Raw genomic sequence first — 12,597 nt, 5'->3', positions numbered from 1 at the left:
ATTGGATGCATGAATCCTCTCATTCACATGAGGGTGAGTCCCACACTTGTGGGGACCACCCTCACGTGAGTAGGAGGATGCATGCATCCAAAACACCTAATACTACCTCGTTTTAAAGGGGACAAGAGCTTGAGCTTAGGTTTGTGGGATTTTTTGCACTTTGGCCTATGTTTGCCTTTTGGGCTACATAACAAAAATCCTAGGTTTGTGTTTCAAACCTAAAAAATTTCGAACAGGAACTGTTTGAGTTTAGTTCGATGTCTAACGGTTTAAAAAAGCTATGATTGTCTGAACTTGTGGTGCATGGAATGGCCTTGTGGCCCACATGATTGTCTATGTGTTGGACGGTTTTGATTGGCTGTTTTGATTATACCATTACCACTGAATAGCCTTTTTTTTTTTTTTTTTTTGAGAATCCCACTCAATAGCATTTGAGTTTACAAGACTCCAGGAATATTTAATAGATTATTTACTAATTATTATGATAATAATATCAATGTTGCTGAGGTTTAAGGTAAGGGTAATGGCATCATTTCTAGTATTTTATATGTGAAATTAGGCTTTACCACTATAAATTATACTCATGATTATATTTGTATCCTAAATTTTTTGAATGTACATTTTGTAACTTAAACTATAACCCTTATTACACTTTGTACCTCAATGTTAAGTTTGCTGTTAACTTAGATGGAAAAACATGGTTTCATATGAAAATGGTTAATTGCCCTTCTTATTAATCTCTTAAAAAACAAAAAAAAAACAAAGGAGAAATTACACTTTACCATCCTAAACTATACTCTTGATTACATTTTTCATCTTAAACTTTAGATTTCTGTCCAAATTAACAATGAACTTGATGTTAGAGTGCTAAGTGTAATAATGGTTATAGCTTACGGTGTAAAATGTGCATTCGAAAAGTTGAGAGTGTAAAATGTAATTTGGAGTATAGTATAGGGTGGTAAAGTATAATTTCCCCTATTTTATATTTGTGATTCAAACCCATCTCTCCCTCTTCACTATATATGTGTAATTATTCAATGCTCTTGGTTCACAACAAATATGTACTCCCCTCTCTAACATATAATAAGCTCCATTATGAATTTAATAAGTAGGATCCATTGTTACATAGGAGAAAGGAGTACACATTTATTGTATTCCTAGAGCACTAAATAATTACTCTCTCTCTCTCTCTCTCTCTCTCTGTGAGAGGTAATGAGTAATAGTGACAATTATACTATTACCACAAGACTATCACTTGAACTTCAAGTCTTCTGATTCATTAGAATTCAAGTGATAGTGTAGTGATAACAGTGACAATATTTATAATTTGGTATTCACCTTGTTTGTTAATGGATAGTCAACTATAGTCTTTCAGGTTCAGTTTATCCTACTGACATCTTCACCAATGGTTTACCAATTTATTCGCTGCTTTATACTCTAAATCGATGTCTCCTTCGCCAATCAATTTGTAGGGAGTAATGACTCTTAAAAGAAAAAGGGTTTGTAGGGGTAATAACAGAATATGTTCATGCATAAATCAAGGGGTGGTGTTATGCAACATTGATATGCAAAAATTGTACCTCTATAAATATCAGGTTTGACTTGTACATATTTTTGAATTATTCTCCACGTGTAAAACCAAAACCATACATGTAAATTTACATCAAATCATCAATATATAAATGTGTGCTCTGTTCTAATCAGAACACGACACACTTACAGCCAAATAGCTCTTATTTCACATATGAAACTGAGAAGATTAGTACAACAATGTAAAACTGATACAAGCCAACAGAGCTAATACAATTGATTTGGCTGCTAAGGAGCTTGGCAGCTTACCCTTGTCCTTCCTGAGGAAAAGGGCTTGGTACATAGGAAAGTTGATGAGAACCAAAATCCCACAAAGAACAAATTGCAAACTCATTGTCTCGTAAACTCTTATGATTCCATTACCCATCAATGCTTCTTTCAACACCCCAACAAAGCATACTAAATTTATCATTGCAAGTGTTGATAATATTGTGAACATTGGAGTGGAAGTTCCAAACTCCATTATTTCTCTCTCATATCTTTGGGACACATCTTGGTCAGCTATCTTGGTTGAGATTACAAATCCTGATTCAGCAAAGCCTAGTAACTTTAAAATGGTGTCCATAAAGCCAAAGAAATAGGAACTTGTTCTCTTGTAAAGCCACATTCTTTGGTTATTCCACCAACCTAGGATTGTACCCCCACACCACAGAAACTCGGCTAAGGCACAAATGTTTTTAGCAGATATCACATATGCAAATGGTATGAACCATGGGCTTGAGATCTGAATTGACAACACAAAACTTTATCACATACATTTAAAAAATAAAAATAAGAACTATAAATAATCTTCTAATAAACCAAAATTTGAAATTTTATTCATCTAAAAAAATAAATATGCAATTTCTATACATTGAGTTTGACCTGGATGATATGTAGCCTAATCCTCAATATTCCACTACACCCTTATCATATTTACCTTTTATTTAACTAGACTTTTATCAAGTGGTTTCTCAAATAAAAAAAAAAAAAAGAAAGAAAAAGAAAAAGACTTTTGATCAAGGGTGTTACACGTAATAAATTAATTTGTATGTTATATAAAAAAGAAAAAGAAAAAAGAGGCTAAATTTCAATTTAGCTCCTCTAAGTTGACCTATTTTAAATTCTCTCTCTCTCTCTCTCTCCTTTTTATTCAATTTCACCGTTAAGTCCACCAAAATAACCTCATTTTGGAAAGTGAAAAAAATACTAAAACTAATAACTAGATTATGTAGGACTAGACACAATAACTAAATTAAAAAACAAATATGAGTTAATGATTGAAATGAAAATTAAAAATGAGTCAAAGTTTATAATTTATAATTTATCCAAAAAAGCATAAAAAAAATTGTAAAGGTTTACAGTTTACTTTGTCATTTATATCTAAAGCTAACAACTTATAATTTGTTGTGGATATATCCACAACAAATTATAAGTTGTTAGCTGTTATTGGTTCAAATTTGAACTTATCACTGAGATTGCTTTTTTGCCCCAACAATAACAGCCAGAATCAGTAATAACTTACCACTTAAAATTTGTTGTGAAAATATTATGAACATTTCATTTCTCTTCGTTTATGATTCTTATGTTCACTTGTAAATTATTATTTCCAATATTTATACATTTTTTTTTTCAGATAGCACTATTAAGATTAGGGGAAAAGTTGAATTTGTTGCCCACAGTTTCCCCCCTATAATGTAAAGCAAATAAAATAAGTCAAAACATTGTAACAAATAAGAAGCAAAGAATCACACCTGTGGAAACAAGGAAATTCCTTTGAGGAGATAAAGTGAAGGGATGACAGTGTAATATAGTGTTGCCAAGCAATTAGGAGCCCAAAGACAATAGACGCAATATCCCATTTGAAGGGCCAAGCTAATCTTTCCATGTGCATACCATGCAGGACTGTACCTAGAAAACAAAATCTGGAGATCGCCTTCAGACCATCTCTTATGCTGCAAAAGTGCATCAGGGAGTGTAGTTGCGGCTATTCCTAAGAAAGCCGTTCTTGATGGATTAAAGTAGACTGATTTCCACCCCCGACATTGGATTGATAACCCGGTTATCACATCTTCTACTGGACATCCATATAGCAAGCCCATCTGCAATCAAACATCAATATATGTAAATTAAGAATGTGTTTGTGTTTGTTGTGTGTGTGTGTATGTTTGACAGTGAGAGAGAGAGAGTGACCTCTTTTCCCCATTGAGTGTTTTGGTCATAGGTAGAGCTTGCAAGACCCTTAAAATTTTTTTCTAATTCATGAACACTGTCTTTTCTCCTTATGTCATTCAAACTACTCCAGTCAGTCTTATATTCCTTACTGAACTTCCTCCCACATAGAGTGTCTCTTCTGTGAAAGCATCCAGTTCCAATATACAAAGGGCCTCCACAACCATCTAAACCATGGAATTCCACCTTTATCATCAAGCATTAGAATTTAGCCAGATTAGCAATTTAATAAATATGATCTAAAAATTCTTTGATTCGACAAGTATTTACCCACCTCAGTTATGACTCTCATTGTAGCGTCATATATTTCATTCCTAGTAACATTCTTAAAATTCTGGGGAAACTGCACAAAAGCAATCTCATGGCCCTTCTCTTCATCCATGAAAAAGCATAATGCATCTCGTACAGAATGTGAATTGTTTGAGTACATATCACAGTCCACATTAAGAATGATTGGTCCATTGCTAATCTCTGATGACACTCTTATCTGCACAGTGAAACATTAGAGGATAAATAAATCAGTGATACTTGAAAGTTCACCACAATTTAGGTTGATGACTGTATATTCAAGAGAGAGATAATATGCCTTCAAGTTTAGTGCCAAACTTGGGAGTACTTTCACTGAAAGAAAATATTAAAGATTACAGAATTGAAAACATTGTCAGTATTACTGTTATATTTGCCTGCCCATTGTGCTATCATTATTATCATTATGCTTGTTTTAGTAGTCTTATTAATAGTCATAGGATTAGCAGTACTATTCCTAGTAGGTCTAGAATTCTGTGCCTATGTTGTAACTAAATTGTGTGGTTATGTAACTAACTTATTTCACTGAGAAAATAACTATACTTTCATACAATGCGTGTCATTTGTCTGCAAGAATGCACATTACCAATGCATTCATTGCTCCAGCTTTGAAGTTGTGGTGATGTTGGGGTCTCTTCTCGCGAGCCAAATAAACCAGAGTTGGCAACACAAACCCATCTTTATCTTTGGCATTGGGGTCTCTCCCATCAATTAATATCTGAAAAAAAAAGGCTCAAAATTTTAACAGTACTTAAAGCAAAATTGATTTGCTTGAAAGTGCTTATAATTCATAGGTGTATAGTGTACTTGATTTTCATGCTCTATGAAAAAAGATAGAATTTTGGTTTGGCAAAGCTAGAATACTACATGTGTTCAAATTTTATATGCTGACCAAAGAAAAATAATATTACACATTGATCTTTAGAATTAATGAGATAGTAATAACATACTTGAAGAATTGTGTCATGGTCTCGTTGAGAAGAATATGAATCCCATTGAGAAAATCCTTTGTGTTTTGAGCGTAATTCTTCTGGGATTTCAGCTAGCTTGGCTGCATTTTCGATTCGATTCTCCATTTCGTCATATAATTTCTACAACATGAACATGGATATAGCAGTGACTATTAATTTCAATTAACAATGTGTCAACAGTTGAAAGACAAGTAAAATCTTGATGGGTAAAATTCTTTATAATTGAATTGAAAGGAAGTAATTAAAAAGATAGATTTAAATTTCAGAAATAGTTTAAATGGTTTAAATAAAGTATGAAACGTGTGTGTGTATATATATATATTTAGATAGTTTCAACCTATGACGCCCATTTTTAATGATAGCTCTCTATTATCAAACCAAGATATCGATTGGTTTTTAGTGTAGATAGGAATTGAATCCCAGATCTCTTATATATATATATATATATATATTTTACTAATGACATGATATTCATGAATATATTTAAATTGTTAATATGAGGATTCTTTTTAGTTTTTATTTTTGAGAAACCATTTATATGGTGATTCAATATCATTAGAGAAAAGTTTTCAAAATTCAAATTCACTTTATTTTTTAAAAATCCATATTAACTATAGAAATTTATACTAATATTTCTTCTTTAAATTCCTTGATTTTAAATCCTCACATCCAAATATTATCTCCTAAACAAATGAATAATTATAAATAATAAATCATTTTCTATTTCAAGAGATGTAAAATAAATATAGGCCATTGACTATTTCACGCTCCTTATTGTATATTGTCCGTACATATCACCCAATTACGTTTTAATAAAATATGGACATCTAAAAAATGGTAGACATTGCTCGTGAAATTATGAACTCTCAACAAGGAATTAGTCTTTTGCCACATAAAGTGGCACAACAAATGCCACAACTCGCCCATGTGGCGAGTTGTGGTTGATGGAGGGGTGTTCCCACATGGACCCACCATCATCCTTCCACCAACCACAACTTGCCACATGGGCGAGTTGTGGCATTTGTTGTGCCACTTTATGTGGCACAAGACTAATTCCTCAACAAGAGTAAGAAAACAATTAGAGATAAATATATGCTTTAGAGTGTGTTGGCTGTGTTAAAACTTAAAAGTCTCCTAAAGAGCTCTAGGGCCCAAAAAAGTTCTAGTAGGAATTTGAACTGTTTGATACCGAACACCTCTCTACACCTAGACCTTTGATTGATCTAATTGGATTCAGGAATAAAAATAAGTACTTATAAAATAATAAGTCAAAAACACACTTTTATAATATTATCTATTGTTATTTATTACATTTAAAAGCTTTTTTTAAAAGCTTTAAATCAATTTGGTTACCATATATTTAAAAAGCATTAAAACATCTAATTATAGTTTTGTCGAACACTAACAACTTTTTAATAAAAACTTTCTTTTACTAAAATTTTTATTAAAATTTAAACTTCAAAATTTTATTTTAGGGATTTACAGTTCAAGTGTTTTTATTTAAAATATACAATTTAAGCTTAAAACTATAGGCCTGTTTGTTAATAAATTTCTAGTAATGTTGTTTATATTTTTAGGAAATACGTGTTGGTGAAATATGTGTAAGTGAAAAAGTGTGTAAAAATACGTGTAATGTTGTTTAAACACTAAAAACTATTGTTTAAACAACAATAACAAACACGCTTAATGAGTTTCATCGCAATGCCTCATGGATGACTCCATTGCTATGATAGTAATAATACTTACCATTATAATAATATTTTAATAGCAAGCATATATAGTTGTCAACACAATCATTATCCTAAAAAAGAAGAAAGAAAAAAGAAAAAAAAAGTGTGAGTCAAATCTTTGCCCTTGATCAACTTGTTCACAATGCATCATGGATGACTCCATTGCTATTATAATATAAATAGTTGGACTACACTCTATTATAGTAGGAAGCATTAAAATTGTGACTATTATAAGATTGTCACAAGGAAATTGAGGTTTTCTCGATGTTAGCTCAATAGATTTGGAAGACGTATCATAAATTCGAAGATCTCAAATTCCATTTATTAGACTATTGATTCGAAGATCTCAAATTCCATTTATTAGACTATTGATTTATAGACTTTTCAAAGAATTTTATAGATAGGAATTAGAGTATTTTAACCAGATGCTTGGATACCACTTCTTAATATATATATATACACACACACAAATCATGGTTGGTAAAACATGGTTTGTATCACATATAAATCATATGCAGCGAAAAATTAACAGATCTATTTCATTCGCAATTGATAACATGTATTATGTAAATTTCAGAATTTAAGAATAAGAAAGCGTACTTTGGTGCAGTGAAATTAAAAACCAAAGATTAGAAGTATTTGAGAACACTTTTAATCTTCACTCCAATTCCACTTATGCTTAAGAAGTGTGGTTTCTCAATCAGTTTATATGTATGTGTTCAAGGGAGAATAAGAGCGTGGCTTACACTCACATACACACAATTTCATTCAATTACAAAAATTTTTATGTTTCTCTCCTTATATATAACTGATTATCTAATTGGGTTACCCTTTTGGACCGTTTCAATTGGGCTTTAGTATGTGGCTTGGAGTGGGAACAAAAGGGACAAATAAGATACTAGCTCCAATGGGTTTTGGCCCTTTCTGTTAACTCTTGACAAGCCCAAAATTACCATTAATTATATTTAATATCATTATATAAATATAATTGCACTCTAGGCCTTATTAATAAATTATATTTCAAGACTTTATTATACATTCAACATCTTTATTAAAATATTCATAGTAATATAAAATCATGAATGTCAACCGCCACTTTGAAGATTACTACATCTTAATCCTTGAGTACTTGATATAATTCTTTAAGTTATTCATCATATATTTATGAAATCTAATTTCATAAATATATACTTTAGTAACTCCTTACTAAAGTAGTTAGGCATAACACTCTAAATAACCAAACCCATTAAACTTATCTCAAGGAAATATTTTATATTTCCGTTAAGAGATTATAAATTCTATTTTGAGAACATATGTTCCTTCAACACTAAATGTGACTGCCTAATATACTGAGATTTTGATCATGACTTTAGATCTCACTCCTGATATATCAAAGTAACCTACACTTTATGATTATGTTTATTATTCTCTCAGGATTAAGAGTTGACGTAAATAGAAGTCGTGAGATTTATTATTCATTTGACAGTCGTTAGTAGAATAATAAATCTTACAGCAATCCAATTCAATATGTCTTAACACTTAAAATATATCAACATATCAATTAGAAGTCTTCACTTCTATGATCAAGACAAATCATCTTAGTTGATATATTATAGTTTTCGCAGATAAAATGTCCAATTTCATCACCGACTACGAACTAAAATTATGAGTTTGCAAAGAATTTGTAATTTATATCTTCTGTGACTAAATCACATAAATCACATACTATGCATCTCATTGACTATATGATAATGTCCAAATATTCATGTTACCATTATTTTAGATAATAATAAAACAACTCTATTACATAGAACATAATATCAAACATAATGTCATATATGACATCATATAATAGGATTTAAAGGGCACATATTCTAACTAATTAACTAACTAACTAACTAACTACATATATATATATATATATATATATATTATCTTTGCATCTGAACTACCACGGCCTTCATTTTAAAACAAAAAAAGAAAATTCATTTGCCATAATCTAATTTACCTTTATAAATGATTCTCAAAAAAAAAAAAAAAAAATTTACCTTTATAAACACCAACTCTTTGGACTGATTAGCATCAAGTGGGTCATCACTTGAGTTGAAATATTCAGCTGGTGACCTTGGCTCCACCTTGAATTTCTTGCAATATGGTAGCCAATGCTTAGCAAAGTGAGACGCTTCTAAGAGAGCATAGAAGGTAAGATCTGATCCACCATCATCTGAAAGATACACACCTAGCTTTTCTGGTGGATAGTCATATGCCATTACTGATAGAACAGTATTGATCACCATCACTGGTGGCTCGATCACTGGATCCGCAGTGCACACAAATATGTCCACCTTGGGCAACTCTTTTTCATGCCTGTTTTGCAAAACATTCATATTTATAATAAAAGTGAGAAATTTTTTTATGCAGATTGTTATGACATGAACAATTTTGATTGTTATGAAATGGACAATTTTGAGGTCAACAAGTTAGTTTGTTGAAACTCTCTCTAAAAAATGTTCATTATTGATTAGATGACACATATTATGTTTGTGGTGTGATAGTGTGTAAGTAATGTAACATCACTCAGTAATAAAAGATCAATAAATTTGTTCCAAGTTTGGTTTACAGTTTACTTGATAAAATATAATAAATCCCAAAGACATTGGATTTACTTCAATATAAAATATAGAAGGATTAAGAAAAATAATAATTAAAAAAATATATTTTATTGATCTTAAATCTAAATCCAAATCTAAATTTAGGTACCCAAACAAGAGATTTCAAATGATGAATTTCAAATCCTTCATTTTTTAAAATGACCCAAACAAGGAATTTTTAAATCAATGAATTTCAAATCAAGGTATTTCAAATCAATGAATTTCAAATCAAGGTATTTCAAATCAATGAATTTCAAATTCAAATCCAAATCCAAATGTCGTCATCCAAACACAACCTTTGGGATAAGGCTTACAAAATCTTTCTCTAATTACCACCTTCTGGTTGATAAAGTTTCAATCTTTTATCTTGTGAACTTTTTTTCCCCTTGCAATATACATATTTCTCATTTTGCTCGTAACTTTCACTTCATCTAGGTAAGTGATATGAAAGTATGGCAATTGAGTTCCAAGTATATATAGATGACGAAGAAAACTTTTAAGAGGTGTTTGGTACATCCACTCAAACACATATTTTCAATTTTTAAACAACATTATATGCATTTTTATATACTTTTTCACTCACACATATTTTCACACATATTTTCAAAGAATAAAACATATATACCAAACACCCGTTTAATGGTTACAAAGTTTTTGACTCACATATTTTGTTTTTGACTTTTTGGTAGTTCTCACTGCAAATTTAGCACGACAATAAATTGGTTCAATGCATGGTTGTCACTTCTCATGGATAGAATCTCTGAAAAAAAAAAAAGTGACGACAAGTACATATCTAGAGGTGGAATTGTACCTTTTCAATAAAATATCCTCAATCAGTTACCAATAACTGGTTTATGGTAACTATTTCATCAAGAAAAGTAGAAAGAAAGTTCTTAATGCTTGTACATTACACTAAAGTACAGTCCTTTTTTTTTTTTTTTGAAAATAAAGTACAGTCCATTTAAAGTTGAGCAATAAGAATTTCATGAAATGCATAGGGACATATGAAACAAGTTCATCCTCAACTACTTCATCAAAAAAGAGTTTACCCACATCAACTAACAAATACATATATAGAATACCATGCTTTTTAAGTAGAAATATGCATAAATATATTAGGTTTATGTCAGATGGAGGTAAAAACAAACCTCTGAGAGAGCCTGTCCTTGAAGGTGCACCTATAGACTTGGTTCCACCGGTGGGCTTGAGTTAGGACCCAGTAAAGTCCAAACCAGAACTCAGCTCCAAGCAAACCAATCCAACCCCGTCTCCCATCTTCACCTTTTCTTGGTATATGATTCACTCTATAAATCCAAATCAAGCATATGCCCACAAACACAGAGATCATAAAGAGCCTATAGAGGACTCTACCCTTAGCTCTCCTTGTTTCAAACAATGGAAGATACCCATCACTTCCCATCTTTGTCTCCGTGTTTCTCTTCAGCTAGCCTTTTTAATCTACTATTCTATTATTGTACTCATACATTTAAAGGAATCTTTATCTGGAGTACTTATGCCTGGTTCACGTTCAACAATGATGTCTAAAGAAACAATATAATACTGTCCTTCTCAGCAAAATATATATATATATATATATATATTGGGCTCCAATGTTGACTAGTCAAAGTTGTGGAAATTGAACCTAGTCCAAATTTTTAGGTGGGCTCTGTCCATTTTGCTTAAATAGAACCAAGTCTACAATTTTTATTTTTGTGCAACAAGTTAGGAAAGCAGATTTGAATTCTGATTTTATCTATGAAAAGAAGTAAAAAGGTTTTTTTGACCAAAAAAAAAAAAAAAGAAGTAAAAAGGTTTTCTTTTCTATGGAAGCAATGTCTATGTCACGTACTAAACCCATGTGTGAGAGAGGAGAAAATATAGGCCCAAGAGTTTATAATAAAAAGAGGTGCACAGCTTGAACAAGAGAAAGTCAAATGGACAATTTTACTTAATTCCATTTTGGAGAGACGGTCTAATCAATTATCGAAGTCCATATAGAACAGTAAAGGGAAATTGACTCGGTTCATAATTCAAAATTAGCAAAAAATTGTTTGCTAATGAATAGTCAATCTCTTGGTTTAATGACCTATTGTTCATGAGCAAAAAAATTAATTCAAATAAAAAATTCAACATCTGATTAAAATATTAAATTTTTACTCAATATTCACAATTGTATCGACAAAACCATTTTGGATCTTTTCTCTCTCTCAAACATATCTAAACTCAATGTCAATCAAAATACAAACTCAAATCACAATTTTAAAACTAATAAAATTAAAAAAAATTAAAAAATAAAATAAAATCTTTAGCCTTTGTCATCCATCGGCAATCTTTGAGAGAGAGAGTGAGAGAGAGAGAGCATCTGATCTATCTTGGAGTGGTAGAGAAGAAAAGTGTAGATAGAGAGAAGGGAAAGAATGCGTGCGTAGAGGAGAAAAAAATTAATAAAATAAAATAAAGAACCATGCGAATGAAAAACAAAATAAAGAGATCAAGAAAAAATAAAGAATAAGAAATTAAAATTGGGAAATGCTACCATAATATTTTCATAATACTTTCACAATAAATTTTAAGTGGTGGGTTGTTACTAGTTAATACTGGTGAGAAATAAAGAATAAGGAATTAAAATTGGGAAATGCTACCACAATATTTTCATAATACTTTCACAATAAATTTTAAGTGGTGGGTTGTTACTAGTTAATACTAGTGAGAAAAAAAAATTAAGTGGTGTGTTCAAATTAAAATTAATAACAACTTACCACATATGATTTGTTGTAAAAGTATTGTAAAAATGTTTAGAACGTAGCACTTCTCATTAAAATTAGATGATTCTACGACTCATTATATCATTGCTACAAATGCTCCACTAGATTTGTTAAAAAAATATCATTGGAAAATTTAAAAATATTATCGTTGGGAGATTTAAAAAATATATTTGTTGAGAATTTGAAAATTATGATGAATGAAGGAAGATTGAAAAAAAAAATATTAAAAAAAGAATGAAGAAATAATATTTAAATAGGATAGAGAAAAGATATATAATTTGTTGGAAAGTGTATTTAAAAAAGTAGGTAGGCAAAAGGTAAAATAAACTGTTCATTCTTCAAACAGTACAAAAATTTGAAGAGGTTGCTGGAG

At 30.7% G+C, this 12,597-nt stretch overlaps 1 protein-coding gene across 1 annotated transcript; it reads right to left on the bottom strand.

Moving 5' to 3' along the window:
- Positions 1-1,566: 1,566 nt before the first annotated feature.
- LOC115954495 (cellulose synthase-like protein E1) lies at positions 1,567-10,962 on the bottom strand. The gene is made up of 8 exons (XM_031072359.1): positions 10,608-10,962; positions 8,857-9,175; positions 5,058-5,198; positions 4,694-4,825; positions 4,076-4,288; positions 3,763-3,987; positions 3,324-3,671; positions 1,567-2,314 (listed from the first exon to the last, which is right to left on the bottom strand). The coding sequence occupies exons 1-8, from the start codon at positions 10,877-10,879 to the stop codon at positions 1,760-1,762; spliced, it is 2,205 nt and encodes a 734-aa protein (XP_030928219.1). The 5' UTR covers positions 10,880-10,962; the 3' UTR covers positions 1,567-1,759.
- Between the last annotated feature and the right edge of the window lie 1,635 nt (positions 10,963-12,597).

The sequence above is a fragment of the Quercus lobata genome, chromosome 8 (genome assembly GCF_001633185.2).
Source record: "Quercus lobata isolate SW786 chromosome 8, ValleyOak3.0 Primary Assembly, whole genome shotgun sequence".
Classification (NCBI taxonomy): Eukaryota; Viridiplantae; Streptophyta; class Magnoliopsida; order Fagales; family Fagaceae; genus Quercus; species Quercus lobata.
Note: the sequence above shows the minus strand (reverse complement) of the source record. Positions and strands in the feature narration are given on the sequence as shown.

What these genes read in the sequence shown, in the direction of transcription:
- LOC115954495 (XM_031072359.1), bottom strand. Translation starts at nt 10,879, where the DNA reads ATGGGAAGTGATGGGTATCTTCCATTGTTTGAAACAAGGAGAGCTAAG. An exon ending in ACCATGACACAATTCTTCAA is followed by an intron (nt 4,826 to 5,057) that starts GTATGTTATTAC and finishes TTTTTTTTTCAG; the next exon opens with ATATTAATTGATGGGAGAGA. An exon ending in ACACTCAATGGGGAAAAGAG is followed by an intron (nt 3,672 to 3,762) that starts GTCACTCTCTCT and finishes GTTTGATTGCAG; the next exon opens with ATGGGCTTGCTATATGGATG.